This window comes from Myotis daubentonii, chromosome 16 (genome assembly GCF_963259705.1).
Source record: "Myotis daubentonii chromosome 16, mMyoDau2.1, whole genome shotgun sequence".
NCBI classification, from domain to species: Eukaryota; Metazoa; Chordata; class Mammalia; order Chiroptera; family Vespertilionidae; genus Myotis; species Myotis daubentonii.
This window is the reverse complement of record NC_081855.1, coordinates 28,511,357-28,535,283: the sequence shown is the minus strand read 5'-3', so window position 1 is coordinate 28,535,283 and position 23,927 is coordinate 28,511,357. Positions and strand designations below refer to the sequence as shown.

Sequence of the window (23,927 nt, the reverse complement as noted above, 5' to 3'; positions counted from 1 at the left end):
AGGCTACAACGGAGGTAGGTGCCCTTGACTGGAATGGACCCTTCAGTCTGAGGGCCAGTGCTCTATCCACTGAGCAACCTGGCTAGGGCAATTGTCCTCTTTTATTTATTTATTTATTTAAATATATTTTTAATTGATTTCAAAGAGGAAGGGAGAGGGAGAGGGAGAGAGAAATAGAAACATCAATGATGAGAGAGAATCATTGACTGGCTGCCTTCTGCATGCCCCCTACTAGGGATCAAGCCTGAGCACGTGCCCTTGACCGGAATCGAACCTGGGACCCTTCAGTCCGAGACTCTATCCACTGAGCCAAACCAACTAGGGCAAATTTCCTCTTTTTATAAAGGCAGCAGTCATATGAAATAGGGTCCACCCTATTGACCTCACCTTAGCTTCATCACCTCTGTAATCAATAGGACCATATAAGGTCATATTCTGCGGTACTGGAGATCAGTACTTCAACTCAATTTTCCTTTGTGTGTGTGTGGAGAGACACAATGACCCAATTCTCCCCCTAACAAGATCATGCCATCTGCGAATAGAGATGGTTCTGTTAGGGGCAGAAATATTAATCCTGCTCTATAAACCGTGATTGCTGTTCTGGTTAGAGAAAGCACATTCCAACCTGGCTGAGAGCTGTCGCCCGGGAAGTGGGAGTTAACTCGGGAATGCAGTCCATCCTCCTCTTCCTGGAACTGCCTGTCATCATAACAAGATTAACGACTTTGTAGCCGAAAAGAATAGAGCGCAGGCCCATTGCAAGCCCCAGCTTGCAACCTGTAACCATTATACCCATTCTTATTCCTTTTGCCTTCCTCCCCATGTAATCTGTGCTTCTACCCAATATAAGCAGCTGGCTATGGAGGGGAGCTGAGCAGGTTTTCATGGATGACCTGCTGCCCTCCCATACTGTGGGGAGCCGATATAGGGTTAAGCCTCGGACTGACCTGTTGGCAAAGTCATAAACAGGTCTTCCGAGTCTTAAACAACCCAATCCAAGAGGTGGCCGCTGATTTACACGCGCTATCATTTAAAAAATAAAAAAGGGGGAATTTGCCAGAGGCCGGTCCATCCTTGCTGCTTGACACAGTCGCTACAGGGAAGAAACATCTGCACAGCATATGTTTCAAGGGACCTGGGGTATATGGCATACTGTTCTTAATATGTTTATTCCCCTTCTTAGCGCTATGTGTTTTAACCAAGGTCACCTCTCCGAGAAAGGTTGCTTCCCCAGGTGGGATTTTTCCCTGGAGTTAGGGATTAAGGAAGGGAATAAAACCCCTAAGTGCCAGGCGGGTAATTAATCACTTTAGCTATGAACAATAACTTAGGATAATCTCCTTCAGTTACTTCCTTGTAGCTTAACAGAACAATAGAGTAGTGACTTTGGAATGGAGATAACAAATGCCCTAAACCTTTGGAATAGAATGGATAGGATTAAAATCAACTGGTATAAATACAGATGTAACAGGACAATAAAGACAGAACCTGGCAAAAGAACCTCGCTATGCTGATCAAGTGAACGCTGCCTCCGTGTCCTTCATTCTTTGCTGACTCTGTCCACACCTTTGGGAACCCCTGGATCTGCTGGGGCTGGACCCCAACACCATACTGCTGGCATTATTGGAATAAATGCTCATACGTGACTCATCCCTGTCTCTGCTGAACTGGCTCAAGTAGTGACAGGCAGCCCTGACCCATTGGTTGTCCAGTTCAGTTTTACTCCTTCCATTCCAATCTGATTCCTTTTCTTTCTTTTTCTTGCCCGATTGCCCTGGCTAGACCACCAGTACAATGTTATATAGAAGAGGCTAGGTAGGTAGACACCCTTACCGTGTCCCCGACCTGTTTTTCATTTTTGTTTCTGGTAGAGCACCGAGCACTAAACTGAATTTGCTTGCTTCCTTACATTAGGAGTAATGAATAAATGACTTCCTGCTCCCACTATTCTACTTCAGGTCAGTTTCTTCTCTCACCCAGATTACTGTCCGGTTCTGGGTCTGGCCTCTTAGTCTCCGCCAACCCAGTGGTCACAGTGGTTTTTCTGAAACTCAAATCTAATTCAGCTCCATACTTACGACTTCTGTGACTTTGAACAAATGACTTCAACTCTGGTAAGCCTCTTCTGGTGTGTGTGTGTGTGTGTGCGTGTGTGTGTGTGTGTGTGTGTGTGTATAATTGATTTCAGAGAGGAAGGGAGAGGGAGAGATAGAAATATCAATGAATCATCAATCGGCTGCCTCCTGCTCACCCCCTACTGGGGATGGAGCTTGCAACCCAGGCATGTGCCCTTGACCAGAATCGAACCCGGGACCCTCCAGTCCCGCAGGCCGACGCTCTATCCACTGAGCCAACCAGCCAGGGCTAAGCCTCTTTTTGTCTCTAGTAAGAGGGTGATAAAGCAGCACCTCCACCCCAGGCTGGTGGAGACAAGTCATGTACAACTCCCCTCCATGCCTGGCACACAGTAAGGGCTTCAGGGACGTCTGCTCTGTATGAGTCTTCCTTTCAATAGTAACATAAAACTTACATTAATCGCTATGTCTATGGGCCACACTGTTCCGAGCGCAGCGGAGGGAGCTCACCTGGTTGGCCCCGACTCTGAACCACCTACCCTCTCCCTTCAACTTGCACGAAGCCAAGCCTCCAGCGCGAAGCCCGCGGCCCCCGGGCCCCTCTTGCCGCCAGCCGGTCCTCGGAGCTCCTGCTCAGCCCCAGAGGCTGGGCTTGCTGCTCCCTCGGAGCCGCGCTCCTCCAGCTCTAGTTCCCATGGCCCTTCAGGAAACCTTTCTTAGTAAAAAAATAAAATAAAATAAAATAATATATATATATATATATATATATATATATATATATATATATATATATATATATATATATAATTTTATTTTATTTTTTTCTATGTGGGATGGTTGATCTTGAGCCTGCAGGGAGCAAGCTGGCTCCAGACTTCTGAGTCCACATTTCTTTGCCTCCAATTCTTACGTGTTCAAAGACAGGGAACCAGACACGCCTTTGTAGGAGGGTTAAACTAAATTTTTTTTACTGATTTCAGAGGAAAGGAGAAGAGGGAGCGAGAGAAACATCAGCGATGCGAATCATTGACGGGCTGCCTCCTGCACGCCCCACACTGGGCACCCCCAGCTGTGTCCCCTGACCGAGAGCCGTGACCTCCCGGTTCAAAGGTCGATGCTCAGCCTCCAGCCCCCGCCCCCCGCCCCCCCGCCCCCCCACCGGCGTTGGGCCCGGACACCTTTCTGACCACCGACCGCGGCCACGTGGACGGGTCGCCAAGCTGTGGCTGTTCTGTTTTCAGTGCCCGGATTAATCCTTTCTGTAGTAAGTTTGCAAACGCCCAACACTTACTACAGAAAGGATTAATCCGGGCACTGAAAACAGAACTGAAAACTGCGCAATGTCTCAATGAGCCTTTATTTGTAGTCTGCCTTTAATGACGCGGGTAATGTTTTCAGTCCCTTTCCCCAGATTCCCCCCTCAATTCGCGAGTTTCTCGGCATACCCAGGCAGCCGGCTCCTTTACAAAGAAACCCGAAGGGCTCCGCGCGCACCGCCAGCGACAGCGGGCGGCCAGCGAAACAGACAAGATGGCGGCCGCCTCTCGAGCTGCGAATCCCCACCCACTCAGGGCGGAGGGCGGTGTCATGTGACCTGGCCCCGCCCCCTTCCGCAGTGCCTGACGGGAGGCAGAGCAGCGAGCGAGGGCGTCGGCCATTTTGTGTCTGTTTCCTGTGGGACGCGGTGGTGGCGGTTGGGTCTGAAGGAGTGAGCGCTTTTCGCCTCGATTTTCCTGCTTACTTTCTCCTCCGTTTTCACTTCGTCAGTGGAGCGCAGCGATGGGTCGCAAGAAGAAGAAGCAGCTGAAGCCGTGGTGCTGGTATCCTTTGTCAGTGGGGAGTCGCGGCCGCGCTGTGGCGCCGGTTGGTGGGGACGGGGACGGGGAGGCCTGGCGTGGGCCTATGGCGGCGAGTGTCTGGGATCTAGGCCTGGGGGTGGGTAACTTGGCGGCTGGAGTCAGATTTGCGAAGTCTTCTAGGAAAATGGGGCCTCTAGGCCGAGGGGCTCTGGCAGTTGCGGGGCGTTGAACTCCGTGACTCAGGAGATTCCGGGTTTGGTGTGAGCGTGGACCCGCGGGGAGGCGGCCTGGACCCCTCCGTCAAGGACGGTGTCCCGGAAGGGCTGTGCTGCTCTAACCCGTGGTTGTGGTGACCATTCAACAAAGGGATTTTCTTCAAGTAAAAGACTCTTGATTGAGGGTATGGCGGATTAGGGGAAAGCTTCCGGAGCCAGTCAGCCACTTTTCCCCCGTGTTTTTATTTTTTATTTTTAAAGAATCGATGGTTTAGTCAACTCGGACTTCAAATCCCCCCCCCCCCGCCTTTTTTTTTCTTTTTTTTTTCTTTTTTTGCGCGCGGGGTGGGGGTGGGGTGGGGGGAAGAACTAGCTTCCGCGTCTCGCTAACTGGCGCCTTTAGTCTTCAAGAAGAATTCTCTTTCAGGGTGGAGATTTTTGTATCTAGTTAGCTTTGTAGGGTCAAAAAAAAAAAATAAGGCCTCTTATGCCTCAAAACTGTTTGTTACAGAACTGCATTTATATAATAGTTGAACGGTCACGGATTTTGTAATGTCCTTTTAGGGAAATCTTACTACTATTGAGGTAATTCTGCTTTATGGATGTAACTCATTGAGTTTAAATACGTCCCTTGGCAACATAAGTTCATAGGGAATTGCGAACAACTTTATGGGTTAAGTTGTGTCATTCACTATGAACTTATTTTTAGACTCTAAAAAGAAACAAATTATCAACATTAGGTAAATCCTCATTTTTTGATTATTTTAAATTATCTAATGAGTGAATTCTATTTCTAAATCTGTCTTGAGATGAAGTTGGGGATTTTTTTTAACATTGAACCCCTCTAATCTACACTATGCATTTGTAAATGTTGAAATAGTGAACAAAAGAAGAGTTAATTTCATATAAATATCTGTTAAACACAAAAATTTAAAAAACTATGTTGAAATGTGTTTAGGGGTGATGAAGAGAGTATGGGCTTCCAGGAAATCCCATGGCAAGTTAATCCCTAATTGTATACTAAATATCAAAAAAAGTTTCTGTAAAGCGACTTTTTGCTTTTAGCTATTTCTATATTTTAATATCATTGCTATTTGCTTATCATAGGGCAGGGTTTTTTTTACTAGGCAGTGTCATTGTGTTATTTTGTGCCTTAACAGTCTTGATCAGGTATTGTAATAGAGATTTTGATGATGAGAAGATCCTTATACAGCACCAAAAAGCAAAACATTTTAAATGCCATATATGTCATAAGAAGTTGTACACAGGACCTGGCTTGGCTATACATTGCATGCAGGTAAGGATTTTACTCCTGTATTTAATTTTTACTTTTAGTATGGAAACATTGGGAAATTATGTTTATTTCTTTGACAGTTGTAGGATAATTTTGTTGTTTATTGCAAAAGATCATGTTAAATGACAAGTCAGCTAAAAACACACCTGTGTTGTTTTTTAATTGATTTCAGAGAGGAAGGGAGAGGGAGAGATAGATAGAAATATCAGTATCAATGATGAGAGAGAAGCACTGATTGACTGCCTCCTGCACTCCCCACACTGGGGATTGAGCCTGCAACCCCTGGCATGTGCCCTGACTGGGATTTGCACCTGGGACTGACACTGTCCACTGAGCCAAACCAGCTAGGGCAGCACACCTGTTCTTTAGCCATTTAGAAGAGAAACGATTTCTTTATGTTTAGAGTTTTATTGGTATACTAGAGTCCCGGTGCGCAAAAATTCATGCACTGGGTGGGGGGTGGCTTCCCTCAGCCCCGGCCTGCATCCTCTCTCAGTCCAGGAGCCCTCTGCGGATATCCACCTGCCAGCTTAGGCCCACTCCCCATTAGTCCGACATCTTTAGCACTGCTGCGGAGGTGGGAGAGGCTCCTGCCACTACTGCTGCATTGGCCAGCCATGAGCCAGCTTCTGGCTGAGTGGCGCCCCCCCTGTGGAAGCGCACTGACCACCAGGGGGCAGTTCCTGCGTTGAGCTTCTGCGCCCGCGCGCCCCCCCCCACCCCCCACCCCCCCCCCCCCGTCAGTGTGCATCATAGCGACCAGTCCTTCTGCCATTGGGGTCAATTTGCATATTGTCCATTTATATAGGAGGACTAGAGGCCTGATGCGCAAAATTCGTGCAAGGAGCTCTGCCCTCACAGCCCTGGCTTTGTCCAGACAACCTTCTGGATGGTCATTCTGCTGTTCAGTCTAGTTAGCATATTAGCTCATTATTATATACTAGGGGCCCGGTGCACGAAATTTGTGCACTGGGTGTGTGTGGGGGGGGGGAGTGTCCCTCAGCCCAGCCTGCCCCCTCTCACATACTGGGAGCCCTCAGGCGTTGACTCCCATCAACCTCCAATCGCAGGATCGGCCCCTTACCCAGGCCTGACGCCTCTGGCTGAGGCGTCCGGCCCGGGCAGTGGGGACCCGCAGCTGCAGCGGCCCCGCAATCGTGGGCTTCGTTTTAGGCCCAGGCAAGGGACCCCTAGCTCCTGGGACTGCCAGCTTCGACCGTGCCCAGCTCCCATCGCTGGCTCCACCCCTACTTCCTGCTATCACTGGCCAGGGCGGAAAAGGCACCTGATTCTCCCATCATGGCTGGGGGGCAGGGCAAAGGCGGCCCCAGGGCCGCCTTTGCCCTGCCCCCCAGCTCTTAGCTCCCCCCTGGGTTTCCGATCACTGTCAGTGGCAGGGGGCTTCTTCCTGCTTTCCCTTTCGCCTCCCTGCATTGTGCCTACATATGCAAATTAACCGCCATCTTGTTGGCAGTTAACTGCCAATCTTAGTTGGCAGTTAATTTGCATATAGCCCTGATTAGACAATGAAAAGGGTATCGTCGTACGCCAATTACCATTTTTCTCTTTTATTAGTGTTGATGATTATTATATGTGATAGGATATTTTTAAGTTATCTTTCATTCTAGGTTAGATTGGTGACAGGTTGAGATCACAAGATATATCTCAGCACTTGAGTTAAAAAAGCAGGGATCAACAATTTAAATTTGTGGGCAGGCTCACCAGTTCTCATCCCATAAGAATTAGTACATAATTAGCTGCCATTACTGCCATTGAAGGATTTGTTATAATCTGTTGCCTGGGGCCAGGTTTATATCAAGAATTTATACCCGCATCTCTTTTGGAGTGGTATTATTTTATTTAATAGTTTCTTGGTTTCTTGAATCCTTTTACTAGTAGGTAAGGAGAACTTTGTAATTTTTAAAGATCTCATGAGTACCATTATGTGTTCCACTTTTGCCAGTTTTAGAGCTGCCTGAATTTTTGCCTAATTGGACCTTAGAAAGTTCTGAGATGAGCAAATCTCTGCTTATTGGAAAATACTGTTGGTAGGAAGCAGGGAGATAAAATAGGATGTTGCTCTCCCGAGTTTAAAAAAAATAAGTTTATATAGCTCCTCTTTGCCCTAGTCACATCACTACAATAGTTTAACATCTATTCAGAAATATTTGAGAGCCTACTACATACTTAGACGGTCACTAAGTCCCATGTAGCTATTCAAAAAATTAAAATTCCTCCATTTGCCATGGCTGGTCTGGTCACGGTTGCAGGTTCAATCCCCAGTGGTTGTGGCAGGAGTGCACCAATTGATGTGTGTCATCTCCCCCCCCCCCCTTCTTTTTTTTAAAATATATTTTATTAATTTTTTACGGAGAGTAAGGGAGAGAGAGAATTAGAAACATCGATGAGAGAGAAATATCGATCAGCTGCCTCCTGCACACTTCCTACTGGGGATGTGCCCGCAACCAAGGTACATGCCCTTGACCGGAATCGAACCTGGGACCCTTTAGTCCGCAGGCCGACACCCTATCCACTGAGCCAAACCGGTTACAGCACCTCTGCCGGAAACCATTTACTGTCTTCACTAGCTGCATATAGACAGAGACCCCCAAAAGCTAGTAACATTTGAAAGCCCTAGCAAAGGTCAGGGCTGTGTACCACCCAGTTAATCTAGATAATGATAGCTGAAGCAACCTCCCTACCTTTAATCATGTAAATTGCCTAAGGGTGATGTTATGACCTAATCTGTGTGTCATTGAAACCTCCTTACCCTAGGGCTACCCCAGACAAACCTCCTTGCCCTAGGGCTGCCCCAGACCAAATAAAAGGTTGGAGCGGCCAGAGGACCGGAATCAAACCTGGGACCCTTCAGTCCTCAGGCCAACACTCTATCCACTGAGCCAAACCAGTTAGGGCGGTACACCTTTTTAAAGGATCATTTTGGCTGCAAGATTGAGAATAGACTACAGAGTGCAGTGAGGCCACTTAGGAGACAAGAGCATTCTAGATGAAAGATGATGGTGACAGAGCCAGAATTTGCTGATGGATTAGATGTGGAATATGAGAGAAAGTGAGGAGTGAAGGATGATCTGAAGGTTTTTGACTTGAGCAATGTGAAAAATGATGCTACCACATACTGAGATGTGGAAAGCTGCAGGAAGAATAGGCTTAGGGATAAAGATACCAAGATTTTTTTAATATATTTTTATTGATTTCAGAGAGGAAGGGAGAGGGGGAGAGAGGTAGAAAAGGCAATGATGAGTGAGAATCACCCACGTGGGCATGTGCCTTTTGACTGGAATCAAACCCGGGACCCTTCAGTCCACAGGCCGATGCTTTATCCACTGAGCCAAATCAGCTAGGACTTTAATGTGTTTTATTGATTTTAGAAGAAGAGAGGGAGAGAAACATCAATGCTTGGGAAAAGATGGGCTGCCTCCTGCACACCCCCTACTGGGGATTGAGCCGGCAACTTGGGCATGTGCCCTGACTCAGAATCAAACCAGCAACCTCTCAGTGCAGGGGATGATCTGAGCCACTCAAGTGGCCAGGGCCCAAGATTGTTTTTATGTTAATTTTAGGTGTGGTTATGTTAGTTTTGAAAAGATTCATTGACTATCCAGATGAAGATGTCACATAAGCAGTTGGATCTACAAGTCTGGAGTTCAGAGGGGTTCTAGGTGGAAATAGAAATTTAGAAGGATACAGGATAAGAATGGCTATTTGAAGCCATGTCTTTTCTTCTTAGGGAATCCTATGTAATAAAAAGTATAATATGCAAATAGACCGAACTGCAGAACAAACCAGTCAGGGGGCGGGGCCGGCAAGCAGCAGCACCAGGCTAGCCAAGGGGTGTGCCAGCGGGCAGAAGGAGGGGACGCAACGGGGGGGGGGCGGGGGGGCATGCAGCAGCGACCAGTGGACCAGTGGCTGCAGAGGGCCAATAGGGTGGGGGTGGGGGTGGGGGCATGCTGGTCAATGGGAGGGTGGGGGTGGGGGTGGGGGCATGCTGGTCAATGGGCCGCCTGGTCACCTCCCACAAGGAGAGGCCAGACTGCACAGGGAGTGGGCCTAAGCGGTCAGTAGGACATCCCCTGAGGGCTCCCAGACTGTGAGAGGGCGCAGGCCGGGCTGAGGGACGACACACACACATCACCACCCCCAGTGCACAAATTTCTGTGCACCAGGCCTCCAGTTTCTAGTAGAATATAAATAGAAAAACACAAGGACTCCATGTTGGGTCACTCCCAGCATTTAGAGGTCAGAAGTTTTAAAGAAGTCAAGGAGAGTGAAAGGGTAGGAACACCAAGATAGTAAGTACCCTAGAAGCCAAATGAAGTGTTATTAAAGAGTGAGTTACTTTGACTGTCAAATGCTTGTGGTAAGCCAAGTAAGAACAGGACTAAGATTGGGTTAATCAAAGTGGAGGTAATTGTTCCACTTTCTGAGAGTGATTTCCTAGAATGATGATGAAAACTTGATTGGAGTGCTTTCAAAAGAAAATGATGGTTGCAGCCATACTACCCTGAATACCCGGATCTCGTAAGCTAATCAGGGTTAGTAATTGGATGATGGGAAGCTGCCTGGGAATGCTGGGTGCTGTAGGCTTAAAAAAGAGAGAGAGAAAATGAGAGCTGCCATCTTGCGTCCTAGAAAGTATGCACTTATTCTTATCCTAAGCATCTACCCTAGTCTCCCTTGTAGCTCCATTTCCTCTCCAACAAGATGAAAGAAACTATCATGAACCAGGAAAAACTGGCCAAACTGCAGGCACAAAGTGTGTAATGGTGGGAAAGGAACTGTTTGCAGAAGGCGGTTCACATAACAGCTATAGCAGATGAGAAAAAGACTTTAGTTTTCCTTAAAGAAGGTAGGGTATTGAGGAGATGAGTGTTCACAAACCAAGGAACAGTGATCCATTTTAACAGCCGTAAAGATCAGGCAGCGAACACTTTTCAATATTACAGGGCATGCTGAGACAAATTGCTGACACAATGCTACCTAGCATCTTAATTTAGCATGGTGCAGACCTCCAACTAGTGTAAAGAGCTCTGCCCAAACAATTGGGATGGAAAAGCACCGCTTGCTACCAGAGAAGTAGATGAAGTTCCAGATCTTCTGGAGAATTTGGTGAGGCTTCTAAGAAAGAAGCATACTGAATTGAGTCAACTTCTGAAAAAGATTAACCCCTAGAGTGCCGGGAATGCTATCGCGCTCCTCCTTCAGTGTCACAATTAGATGCTAGTAGTTCACTTTTTATTGACAGATGGCACCTAAGTGCAGATTACTTATGATGCCGAATGTTTGTAGTTCTAAAATTGACCATTGGCATTTATCTGCCTAATTTTTTACAGGTACTACAATTTTGTGAAGTTTACTCAGATTTTGTAGCCCTAAAGCTTTGAAATAGTTTATTAGTGATGATGATATTGCTAAATATGTCACTTCTTGCTGTGAAGATGACAATATTATGGAAGATTTTTGAATATGTAACTTCATTTACTTGCGATTCATAATTTTTTTCCTAAACTGCTGTAAAATCAGCAAAAATGCCTTGGCAATTTTAGCATAGTTCCTAGGATATTGGTTGGCACTCAAAGGGTTAAACTTCTGAAGGAGTTACTGTGAAGCTGCTGTTTTATATTATGACTGCTTTTTCAAATTTTATTTATGCATCTGTTAAAATCTAGAGTGCTAATATTTTTAAGCCCACACCCCTTGGACACTGCAGCTCTTTTCCATTTTTGCTTATACACAAATTGTTCTTTGCCTAGTTTACAGAAAGGAGAAAATGGGAAAATAGAAGAGGCATTCTTTCAAGGAGTTGTACTATAGAGAAGATCAGATAAAATGTAGGGGAAGCTGGAAGAAGATTAGTTGAGAAATTATTAGTAGCATCTTTGACTAAGTAATTCTGTTTCTATATAGTCTTACTGTAATTTCAGAGCAACCTGTGAGATGAGTATGTCAGTTAATTAGACATCCTCCAATTTTATAGATGCTAAACTATCGCTTAGTAAAGACTAGTTAATGTGCTTGAGGATGTAATTGCATTTCTTTTTAAAAAAAAAAAATTTTTTTTTTTTTTATTTCAGAGAGGAAGGGAAAAGGAGAGAGCTAGAAACATCAATGATGAGAGAGACTTATTGATCGGCTGCCTCTTGCACGCCCCCTACTGAGGATCAAGCCCACAACCTGGGCATGTGCCCTTGACCAGAATTGAACCTGGTCCCCAGGCTGACGCTCTATCCACTGAACCAAACCAGCTAGGGATAGAACCAGTCACTCTTTTTTTTTTTTTAATGTATTTTATTGATTTTTTACAGAGAGGAAGGGAGAGGGATAGAGAGTTAGAAACATCGATGAGAGAGAAACATCGACCAGCTGCCTCTTGCACACTCCCTACTGGGGATATGCCCGCAACCAAGGTACATGCACTTGACCTGAATTGAACCTGGGACCTTTCATTCCAAAGGCCTACTCTATATCCATTGAGCCAAACCAGTTAGGGCAGAACCAGTCACTCTTAAGCAACATACTAAATGGTCTCTTGAGTAATTTGAAGTTACTCTCTGAAATACTTTTATGAGACATTTTTTCCTATCTGATGGAGGTTTTTGTTTGTTTTTTAATGTTAGGTGCATAAAGAGACAATAGATGCTGTACCAAATGCAATACCTGGGAGAACAGACATAGAGTTGGAAATATATGGTATGGAAGGTATTCCAGAAAAAGACATGGATGAAAGAAGAAGACTTCTTGAACAGAAAACACAGGGTAAATATTAATGTATGCTTTTTCTTAAAATAGCTTAACTAGTGAGAGTATTGCTACTTTAAAGTATAAATTTAATGGTAGATGTTAGATTTATTCAGTTATTATTTGTCTTATGTTTGAAGTTGTGTAGTGATTTTTATATATATTTTATATCCTATATAATAAAAGGTTAATAGGCAGGAGTTCAACCAGGGGGTGGGGCCGGCCGGCAAACTGCCTGCAGGGCCACACCTCCCTCTCCCTCACCGGCCCAGGCTGATCATCCCCCCCCCCCCATCTGTGGGTGAATTTGTGCACTGGGCCTCTAGTCTATAATAATAAAAGCATAATATGCTAATTAGATCGGACATCCTTCTGGACGACCTTCCCAGACGAAGCTGAGGCTGCAAGGGAAGCCCAGGTCCTGGGTACCAGAGGGAAGCCGGTGCAGGCACCTGGGGAAAGGAAGGCCTACTCTTGGACGAATTTCATGCATTGGGCCTCTAGTGTGTATATATATATATATATATATATATATATACTAAATAATACTGTTTGGATCATTTCAAATATTCATAACTGAATTCCAAGTGGAATTATCAAGTGCTGAGGCCTTTAAAAATAAAGATAGTTGGTATTTGTTTTTAATTAATTGATTTGCGAGCAAGAGAGACATCAATTTTGTTGTTCCACTTACTTATGTTCACTGATTGATTCTTATGTACCCTGACTAGGGATAGAACCCCCAACCTTGGCTTGTGGGATGATGCTCTAACCAACTGAGCTCCCTGGCCTTGGATTTATGTAACCACTAGTTGTATACATTTTTTAAACATTTGACATCGAAGCCACATACTATCCAGTTGATAGGAGCTGTTATTAATCACCTATGGAACTTTTAGTTTTGAAAAGTATTGCAGAGAGGTCAGGCCTCTTTACTGTAGTTTACCTTTTTGGATGGAATAGAAAGCTGTTTTTTAAAAATAAAACTGACTTAGAATTATTTTTACCTGTCATAGAATGGGTAATTGCTTAATATAGGTTGAAAACACATTTGAAGAGTAAAGAATAATATTAACTGAAATATTTTTAGAAGAAAAATTTTATGAGCTAGTTGCACTGAAATAATTTTTTTAAATGTTGAATGTCTTAAACTTGCTTTGGTTCCCTGTCCCCCCTTCTCTATGGGAAAATTAAAACTTTCCTAACAGAGAGTCAAAAAAAGAAGCAGCAAGATGATTCTGATGAATATGATGATGACGACTCTGCAGCTTCAACTTCATTTCAACCACAGCCTGTTCAACCCCAACAAGGCTATATACCCCCAATGGCACAACCAGGACTACCACCAGTTCCGGGAGCACCAGGAATGCCTCCAGGTAGCATATAGAGTTTCTTAAAATTTGACACTCTTAGGATATTATTGATACAGTGTTAGAAGTATTATATTCTTCATCCTAACCCTTTAATATTAATTTGATTTTTCTGTTGTTGAAATTGTTTATAGGCATACCTCCATTAATGCCAGGTGTTCCTCCTCTGATGCCAGGAATGCCACCAGTTATGCCAGGCATGCCACCTGGGTAAGAAAACTCTTTTTAAATGGCTTGTGGACTTTGCCTAGTAATGATCTTTCAAGTTGAGTGTTTATGAATTAAATGTGACTTTGCATTTTTTCTTTCTAAAAGGTATGGGCTCTATAAATATTAAAATTGTCTAATAACGGGATCTACCAATGAATTTGTCTCTGAAGAGAGTAGATTTTTGTGTTTTAGGATGTATTTAGGCAGCCATCTGCTTTAATTGCATCTGGTGTAATTAAAGTAGTTGGTTGTAGAGTTGAGTTTCTGAGATTCAGAACTGTCCATGACACTTGGTTGTGACAGGCAAATTCTGTAAATGATTTAAGTATTTGTCAAATCATCAAAAACTATAAATATGAGGTGCTTGTGCCCATCACTTTTACTTAAATGTTGTTGGATGTGACAGGTAAACAATACACTTTCCCACTGTATTTTGAAAATCACAGTTAGATTTTGATTTTGTCATACATTTTCACAGATTGCATCATCAGAGAAAATACACCCAGTCATTTTGCGGTGAAAACATGTAAGCATCTCATTCATGATGTAATTCAGGAGGTATAATCATAATGTCATTTTCTTGTGTGTTTAATGGGATCTATTCAATTGAGTTCAGAAATTTTCTAACCTTCCTCACTAAAACTTCGTACAACTTGCAAACTGGTTGACACAAGTCTCTGAAAGAAGGGATATAAAACATCTTTGAGGAAAAAGTAATAAATCCATACGTAAAATAAGTATTTTCTAAACGTGTAGGTATTTTCTCCTAACTGCTAAAAGTAATGGGATTTAGTAAAAAGGGTTGGTATTTAAGAAAGAATATATAATCTTTTACCAAATTACATGCTTTATTATTATAGAAGATAATCAAACTTTTCCTAATGAACTCAATATATAGAAGTTAATCTGATAGAAGTCCTAAATCAAGAATTTACAAACTTAAAATTTTTTAAGTGCACTGGACATTGGTATTTGAAGATGAGTTCTTTTAGGGGAAGAGAAAAAAAAATAGAGGTTTTGTTTTTAAGTCATGCTATAGTGTGAGGTAGCCAATCTAAGTAAAAATTAGGCAATCTGAGTTTACTTTTGACTATCTTTAATATTGGTGATAGTTTTTCTGTGCTCCTCCAAAAAAAATTTATCTCCACAATTGTACATTCAGTATTTTCCTTTTGAAAAATCTGTTGACTCTAAAATAGAGATTTCTTCTTTTTATTTATATTCTGTGTGGATATTTTCCAAGTGAGACAAAAGGTGATTTTGCTTCCCAGTTGCACATATTTTAGATGAGGCCTCATATATTTCGAGAATAGCATATAATATTATTCCTGGTGACTTTAAATGTATTAAATTGTTTTGTGGTTTGTTGGTTTGTTTATTGCAAAGACTGACTCCACTCCTCCCCCATCTTACTGGTATACCCAAGAGTTTGCTCGTTTTTAGAGGACTTATTTTGATAGGATTGTTTTTAGTGTGGTGTGTGTTCTTTCAGCTTGATTTCAATATTAGGGGTCAAATTCAAGTCTTATCTATTGTTTCAGGATTTAGCCAAAATATTTTCTACAGTTTATACTGATAATTAACTTTAGTTGTTTCTTGAAATTTGCTTTCTGACAGAATGATGCCAATGGGTGGAATGATGCCACCTGGACCAGGAATACCACCTCTAATGCCTGGTATGCCACCAGGTAAGAATGTTAGACAATTTCTTTTTTTTCTTTTATTTAATATATATATATATATATATATATATATATATATATTATTATTATTGATTGCAGAGAGGAAGAGAGAGGGAGAGAGACATAGAAACATCAATGATGAGAACCATTGATCTGCTGCCTCCTGCACGCCCCCTACTGGGGATCAAGCCTGAAGCCTGGGCATATGCCCTTGACTGGAATAGAACCCAGGACCCTCCAGTCCTCAGGCCGATGCTCTGTCCACTGAGCCAAACTGGCTAGGGCCACTTTGATTCTTTTAAGTAATTTAGACAATAGATTTGTGGGCACTGGTGCAATGTAATTGAAAATATCTGTAGGTTGGTGACTTTCTTATGTGTGTGTTTTTATTAACTCTCACCCAGAGTGGGTGGGAGGGAGGGGTGAGGAGAGAGAGAGAGAGAGAGAGAGAGAGAGAGAGAGAGAGAGAGATATTGATGTGAGGGAGACACATAGATTGGTTGCCTCCCACATGTACCCTTGACTAGAAATCTGAACCCACAACCCTTTGGTCAGCAGTCAGACACTAACCACTGAGCAACTGGCCAGGGCAGGTTGGTGACTTGTAAAAATTACCATGAGAAGGCTTGTTTTAAAAAATATATTTTTTTTATTGATTTCGGAGAGGGATGGAGGGATAGAAACATCAATGATGAGAGAGAATCATTGATTGGCTGCCTCCTGTACGCCCCCTACTGGGGGGATCGAGTCCACAACCCCAGCATTTGACTTTGGCTAGATTGGAACCCAGGACCCTTCAGTCCACAGGCTGACACTCTATTTGCTGAGCCAAACCAGCTAGGGCACCATGAAAAGTCTTAAGATGGAGACACCCCCCCCCCATTTATTTATTTATTTATTGAGTTTTAGAATAGTAAGAATAGGATTCAAAGCAGCCAAAATGAGTCACAGAGCCTGTGCACTGACGGTCATGTGCTTAAGAGTTGTTATACTTATTAGGAATATTTTAGATAACTAATAAGACTCTTAACAAAGTAATATAGAACTCAAACTAAATCTATATTAAGCAATGTAGACATTTATTATCTCAACAAAAAGAAAAGTGGTAGATTCAGTGGCTTTTAAAATTTTCAACTTTGTTAACCTTAGCTTTTTTCCCTCAACCATGTCATTCAGCGGTAACAAGATGACAGGGGCAAGAAATGGTGTTAACAGCAATGCTCTCCTTTTTCTTTTATTAGAGAGCGAAGTAGCTTTCCTTTTATGTCTTGGCCAGAAATAGGTCTAATGGACCCTCTTGCTGCAAAGGGAGTGTGGGAAATAAAATGTCTTGATGTTTTAGATTATAATATGGGGAAAGGGATTTTGTTAGCCAAATAAGTGTGCCACAGAGACCTTTAAGTTTGGGTTATAATCCATGGCAGGTTTAGAAGTAATTAAGTGATAGTTGATATATAAAAGTAACTAGGAAAATAAAACTGCAGCAAAATTGCAAGCATAACCAGTGTAACCATTAATTTATAGGCAATAACTCAACATACGTAATGCTCTAAGATAATTTTGGGCATTTAAAGTGTTAAAGAAGCCCTAGCTCCTTTGGCTCAGTGGATAGAGCAGGGGTGGGCAAACTTTTTGACTCGAGGGCCACAATGGGTTCTTAAACTGGACCGGAGGGCCGGAACAAAAGCATGGATGTAGTGTTTGTGTGAACTAATACATGTTAACACTGCTGCTGGTGAAGGAGCGGAGGGGAGAGCAAGAGAACCCTCCACTCTTTCGGCTCCGCGGGCCGGATAGAACAGCCGAACCGGCGGGATCCGGCCCGCAGGCCGTAGTTTGCCCACGGCTGGGATAGAGCATTAGCCTGCGGACTGAAGGGTTCAATTCCAATCAAGGGCACATTTGCTTCCCACTCAGGGCACATGCCCAGGTTGTGGGCTCGATCCCCACTGTAGAGCATGCAGGAGGCAGCCAATCAATGATTCTCTCATCATCAATGTTTCTCTCTCTCCCTCTCCTTTCTTCTCTGAAATAAAAATGTATTTTTAAAAAGTAAAATATTAAAGAATAATAACCAGTGTTCATTTGATAATCTGTACTGAAAGTTTTAAGTTTAAGTTATGTTGAAGTTTAAAGAATGCAATAGTGATACATTTTAGGAAAATTTGTTTAAAGGAATAACTTAGTTTTTTGGAAAATTCATGGGTATGTGATTTAATCACCTTTTTACTCTATGTAACTTGCATTACAGTTCAGAGAATTCTAGTTGATGCAATTCTCTATATGTTTAAAGAATTGGTTTGCTAAATCAATATCAGTTAAGCTCAATTGCCTGCTTTGCCAACATATAGGGTTCCTAGTGGTATCTTTCATTCCACAAAATTCTGGAGACAAGTTTGAGGCAAGATTATTTCAAGGGACAAATGCCTAAGTTCTTTGGATTTCATCGAGTTCAGAAGTCAATTGTTAGTAACTTTGTAGTATGGAAGCATTTTTAATATGGTATATTGTAATAGCAAAGTTTTGGGGAAATATTTTTTTCTGAACTAAATGCTTCCAACAACTGAGTCTTCCTCCCAACATTTCTTCTTTACAGGTATGCCCCCTCCTGTTCCACGTCCTGGAATTCCTCCAATGACTCAAGCACAGGCTGTTTCAGCACCAGGTATTCTTAATAGACCACCTGCACCAACAGCAACAGTTCCTGCTCCACAGCCTCCAGTTACTAAGCCTCTTTTCCCCAGTGCCGGACAGGTAAGGTGAAATTCCTGAAAAGGAATGCACTCATATTTAAAGGTAAAATGTAGTTGTTTACAAGAATCTTTGAAATTGTCAAAGGTCAGTTTTTGTTTATGGTTTTAGTAATTCATTAAGCATACTAAGAAGTGGTCTATTTTCTTTCATGTTTGCATATATTGATTTTGTCGACTCAAAAGATTGACTGGAGCCAGAGATAGTATAGTATGTTATTTTTTCATTGCTGTGAACTCGGGTTACTCTAGCTTTAGTTAGAAATGAAGTTTAATTTCTGGGGATTTAAATATGTGGTAACGTTTAGTGGTCCTCCTTTACCTATTGAATTATGAGTGGAATGAAAGGAAAGCCAAAGATGAAAATCCTAAGACCTTAGCAAATCATTTGTTGGGCTCTTCTGGTGTACAACAGTGACAAGCTACAATGATGCACACATGCTGAAAGGGCACCATTTAATTGCTCTTGACTTAGTTGCACTTATAATTTCCTACTGATTTTGTCTCCAGAACTCAGAAGTGCAAAAGGTGCTTCTGTTATATTTGTTGTGTCTATAGTGATTATTACTTTTTCCCCCAGTTTCATTCAGAATTAAGCAGATGTATTTAATTTAGAAAATCAGGGTTATGTTCTTTTATTTTTCACTTTAAGATTGTCCCTTAGAAGTTTCTTTTTTAAACTTTTTTTCCTAATTGTAGTTGCTAAATTAAAAACATTTTTAAAATGCTTTTGAAGCACATTAGCTTACACTTTTGAGGTGAGTTGGTGTTGTTTATTAAGAGATGTTAAACTTGGCAAAAAAATTTTGTTGTGTCATTGATAGAGAATTGGACTAAAGTGTCAATCTTTACTCTGTTTAAGGTATTTTTGAAATATTTCATTGCAAAACAGTTTAGAAAAGAAACTAGTTAATTAGGTTTATTGGTATAGAGTTAAATCTTTTTTTGAGGCTCATACTGTCACTTTATTATAAATGCATTAACTGCCTGCCTCATTAAATAAATCAGACTTGATTGCATTATACTTTGCATTTACAAATATGCAATCTATGCTAGAAAAAAAAGTCTACCACATGGCTTATTTTCACCCATTTGTTTGGAGACTTTTCATTGTTTCCTTTCTTTTATGCTACAGATGGGGACACCTGTAACAAGCTCAAGTACAGCTTCATCCAATTCAGAAAGTCTGTCTGCATCTTCTAAAGCTCTGTTTCCTAGCACAGCACAAGTACGCAGGAAGTTGCAGTTTAAAGTTGTTAAAATGGCTTTATAACTTAACCCTTTGGACCCTACTTTTAAACAAAATCTTTTCCTTAAAAATATACTATGTAATTTTCATTAAGTAAGATTAATGGAGTACAAATCAATCGTATTTGAAAATTGAACTCAGAAAAAAAATGAACCCCAAATTTCTATGGTTCTAAAGGGTTAAAAGCATGTAAGCAGTAAATGCCTTCTAGTAGCCAATGGTTAGCCTGATGCATGATTAAGCTATTTTGATTTATGCTGTTTAATCTAATGCATCACCTATCATGTAAGGAAATTTGGCTCTAAAGTTGTCCTGTCTACATGTTTTAGATGTTGGATATTACAAAAAAGTAACACATTAATTACCGGTAATTTTATACTTAAAAGATCATCTAAACCATTTTGATCATGATAATCATCCAGCCATTGTTAATTGGGAGGACATTATATTATTATGTAACTGATACCTTTGAAGGACATTTTTAATGTGTCACGATTTATATTAATTACGCTTAGTAACTGAAATTTATCCAAGCATTTGTATTTTGTAATTTCTAACCTTTTGGGTTTTTTTAATTACTTGGTAGATTAATTAAATAATTTAGAATAGTATAAGTAGAACATATGCTATTTCATTAGATATACTATATTTCATCAACCTGGAATAAATACAAAGCTTTGTAAATGAAAGAACTTGGTTGAGGAGGTAGATGACACCTGAGAAGTTAAATATTCAGTATTACCTTTTTGTTGTTCCAATGCTGTGTGTTAGATGTGATCGTGACCCAGCATATTTTGATATTCTTACATATTTCTTGGTTTTTGTGGAGCATTTATCATGTTAATTTTGTTTTAATTTCATTTAGAATTTGGTCCTTTATTGAATGTTGGTGTCTTATTTTTAAGTTGGTAGTAGATGTACTCGGTTTTGGATTTTGTTGATGAAAAATTGTGTTTTACAGGCTCAGGCAGCTGTCCAAGGACCTGTTGGTACAGATTTCAAGCCCTTAAGTAGTACCCCTGCAACAACTACAGAACCCCCGAAGCCTACATTCCCTGCTTATACACAGTCTACAGCTTCAACCACTAGTACAACAAATAGCACTGCAGCTAAACCAGCGGCATCAATAACAAGTAAGCCTGCTACTCTTACAACAACCAGTGCAACCAGTAAGTTGATCCATCCAGATGAGGATATATCGTTGGTAAGTTGTTTACAGTTTTTTTTTTTGATAGCAGAATTTGATTGAATATCATTGTAGCAGCTTGTCCCATTTGAAAAGTGTTAATATGTAAAATGATGGTCTTATTAATCTGATTTAATGCTTACCGTTCTGATTTTTCTTTTTGTTATCCTCACCGGAGGATATTTTTCCCATTGATTTTTGGAAACAGTGGAAGGGGTGAAGGGAGAAATATGGGTGCGCGCGTGCAAACACACACACACACACACACATCGATTGGTTGCCTCCCACACACACCAAGGCTGGGGATCAAACCCGCCACCCTTCTGTGTGTGGGCCAATGCTCTATCCATTGAGCCACACCAACCAGGCCCTGCCATTCTGATTTTTTTAAAGCAATCTCCTTTTTCCTTTTTTAAATCTATTTTTATTGATTTCTTTTATTGAAGTGAGAGGGAGGGGGAGGGAGAGAGAGAAACACCAGTGATGAGAGAATCATTGCTTGGCTACCTCATCCATGCCCCTCACTAGGGATTGAGCTACAACGTGGGCATATGCCCAGACTGGGAATCAAACCAGGACCTCCTGGCTCAACCACTGAGCCACGCTGGCTGGCCCATTCTGATTTTTAAGAACCACAGAGTAAAATGAATAGTGCATGTTTTGATCTTAAATGAATTCCATCCCACCAGATTATTTCTGAAAGAAGATAATAAGTTCTTACTCTTAAAATTCATTTTAGTTAGACATAAATTTGTAAATTAATTGAAGTGAAGTGTGAGGTAGAAGACCATATACCTTGAAGACCATATTGTCTTCTTCACAAGACACTTTATCGCAGAAACAATTTATAAATCCTAAAGTCATCTATGCTTCAAATACAAAAACAGATGGGTAGTTCTTAAAGAATCGATATTTTAAGTAGTTGAACTGGTTTGAGGGGCAAAAGTAATTGGTTGGGAAATGATACATTTTTAAAAACTTACTCTATAAATAAGGTCTTAGATGCTTGCCTTTATGCTTAATGAGTCTCTGTATTCAGGTGTTTAACACTGTGCTTATTTTGTATTTTTAGGAAGAAAGAAGGGCACAGTTACCTAAATATCAACGTAATCTTCCTCGTCCAGGACAGACTCCCATTGGTAATCCACCAGTTGGACCAATTGGAGCTATGATGCCACCACAGCCAGGCATCCCACAACAACAAGGAATGAGACCCCCAATGCCACCTCATGGTATTCCTCTTTTTATGTTTATTGTTTTTAGCAGATTTTTTGAATCTACACATAAAATAAGTGTATCTGCAAAAGATACTATCGTAAAAGTACAATCCACGAACCAACTCAATCTGTTTTTTGTATTTTAAATGTGTTTTTTAGGTCAGTATGGTGGTCATCATCAAGGCATGCCAGGTTACCTTCCTGGTGCTATGCCGCCATATGGGCAGGGACCGCCAATGGTGCCCCCTTATCAAGGTGGGCCTCCTCGACCTCCGATGGGAATGAGACCTCCTGTAATGTCGCAAGGTGGCCGTTACTGATCTCGCTTCATCCAATCTAATAGGTTTGGAGATTAAACCTTTTCTCAACTTGTGCTGTTTATATAGCCAAGCTTCCGTCAATAAGGCTTCATTGTGACTTTAACATTATCTTCCCACATACCAGGAACTATTGGACATTTATTTTACATGGGAAAATTATTTGGAATAATAAAGCAGGAACTTTTCCTGAAGTTGCAATTTATACTGTATGGCTTCTTTTTCATGTTTCATCTAGGTTTTTAGAAGTGAAGTATAGTAAATTTGGTTCGTTATATTGTGAAGGCGCTGGAATTTCATGAACATACCACCTTAATAAAGGCAAGTTCTGTAAGCTTACATTGCTATTTGTAAAGTTATGCCTTCACAGCATTTCAGATGCTGTTGGACTTCATGTCCCCAACCTAGCTTGGTGAGGGCTGTAACTATTTCCAAGTACCTGTACATTGGAAGTCTGGTTGTGTAACAATATTTAATGTGCTTAGAGTTCCTCATGTTGCAGGGTTTACGAAATCTGACCCACTAAGGTCATGTGACTTTTTCTGTACTGTTAAACTTCATTGTAATAAAATGAGAGAAAAATTTATGCCTTTTTATTCATAACCCAGCTGTGGACCACTGCCTGCAAGGTTTGTACAGATGCATGCCACATTAGATGTCCACATAATAAAATTTATAGTTGCCAATGCAGTTTTGATATATCATTGGATTCTGTCTTTGAATTATAGGTTGTTCTTAGCTGCATGTTTTAAACTGGACAATATATATAGAATTGTATGTTAGTGCTTTAGTTACAGAAAACCTTAGATAAGTACGAGTCATTACATAATGGGTATGAAATCTTTATATTGTGTCACCTTTTTACCACCATGATGTCAATACTTGTTAGGTGTCTTAGAGATTTAAAATGTAATCCTTAATATTTCCTGCTTCCTGCTGATGATATTTAGACCCTAGTGCCAGACCATTCATTTCCTTCTGATTGTTTTTGAGACTGTAGTACTGTGTGGACCTCAGAAGCTTTTCAGGTGCAAACTTCTAGAAGCGTGGCTGCAAGCAGTAATTACTTATTGTGCTGTTAATGGATTAGTATATATTCCAAGTGTAATGCTGAGACTCTAAATATGCCTGTTAGGATGGTTAACGGGGGATTTGAAATTTTTCTATTATAGTATTTGGAGAACTATTATGTAGAAGTGACTGCTATTTAGTTTTTTGCGTTGCAAGTGTCATAATGATACCTCATATTGACCTCTTTTGGCATCCAGTGTTTTTATTGTTTAAGGGTAGACTTATGCTTATTTAAATATCAGTGACCTGTACAAAGTATAATTATTAATATAAGGACCTGAAGTTGAGGTTTTCCTCAATATAAAGTTAAGACTTCTTAGAAAATGGTAACCTTTCTTTTTAACCTTTATGTGAAGGTATAGGTATAAGACATGTATCACCAAGAATACATTTAATCTTTGTTCTATTAGCTGAGCCTTATATATTGTTCCCCCTCCAGTTGCCTGCCTACTGAAATAGTTTTGGAATTTGGCAGCACATCATTTATACTGCCAAAGAAAAACGTGTGTTGAAAAATCTTTGAGGAAAAATGATATGAACTTTCAAAAATTATGCAAAACTTTATTTGCATTTAATGCAAAAACATATTTTATGTCACTATTGCTTTTTGAGGTCTGAAGAGAGAAAATATTTTAAGTAAGTAGTATAATTCTCATTAAAACACTTAAAACTTAAGAACACCATCTCTTGTTTTCTGTAGGTATATTGCTCAGATAGTGCTCACTTCTGAGTG

The 23,927-nt window shown here is 41.2% G+C and overlaps 1 protein-coding gene, 1 non-coding gene and 1 pseudogene across 4 annotated transcripts; 2 read left to right on the top strand and 1 right to left on the bottom strand.

The window, feature by feature from the left end:
* Nucleotides 1-2,899: 2,899 nt before the first annotated feature.
* Nucleotides 2,900-3,026, bottom strand: LOC132219461 (small nucleolar RNA SNORA38). Its single transcript, XR_009449468.1, has one exon. It is a non-coding gene; the product is annotated as a small nucleolar RNA SNORA38 (small nucleolar RNA).
* Nucleotides 3,027-3,720: 694 nt separating this feature from the next.
* ZNF207 (zinc finger protein 207) lies at nucleotides 3,721-22,813 on the top strand. Of its 3 annotated transcripts, XM_059669514.1 has the most exons (12): nucleotides 3,722-3,895; nucleotides 5,260-5,386; nucleotides 12,022-12,160; nucleotides 13,351-13,518; nucleotides 13,647-13,722; nucleotides 14,201-14,248; nucleotides 15,340-15,410; nucleotides 18,001-18,158; nucleotides 19,290-19,382; nucleotides 20,365-20,607; nucleotides 21,662-21,821; nucleotides 21,966-22,813. In XM_059669514.1, exons 1-12 carry the CDS (start codon nucleotides 3,855-3,857, stop codon nucleotides 22,124-22,126), a joined length of 1,485 nt encoding a protein of 494 aa, XP_059525497.1. In that variant the 5' UTR covers nucleotides 3,722-3,854; the 3' UTR covers nucleotides 22,127-22,813. The 3 variants fall into 3 exon arrangements, with proteins under 3 accessions (XP_059525498.1, XP_059525497.1, XP_059525499.1); XM_059669515.1 differs by lacking the exon at nucleotides 14,201-14,248 and having other exon boundaries at nucleotides 3,721-3,895; XM_059669516.1 differs by lacking the exon at nucleotides 19,290-19,382 and having other exon boundaries at nucleotides 3,723-3,895.
* LOC132217816 (transcription factor BTF3-like) lies at nucleotides 9,380-10,787 on the top strand (annotated as a pseudogene).
* Nucleotides 22,814-23,927: the final 1,114 nt, after the last annotated feature.

What these genes read in the sequence shown, in the direction of transcription:
- ZNF207 (XM_059669514.1), top strand. Translation starts at nt 3,855, where the DNA reads ATGGGTCGCAAGAAGAAGAAGCAGCTGAAGCCGTGGTGCTG. An exon ending in ATGCCAGGCATGCCACCTGG is followed by an intron (nt 13,723 to 14,200) that starts GTAAGAAAACTC and finishes ACATTTTCACAG; the next exon opens with ATTGCATCATCAGAGAAAAT. An exon ending in TGTTTCCTAGCACAGCACAA is followed by an intron (nt 19,383 to 20,364) that starts GTACGCAGGAAG and finishes TGTGTTTTACAG; the next exon opens with GCTCAGGCAGCTGTCCAAGG.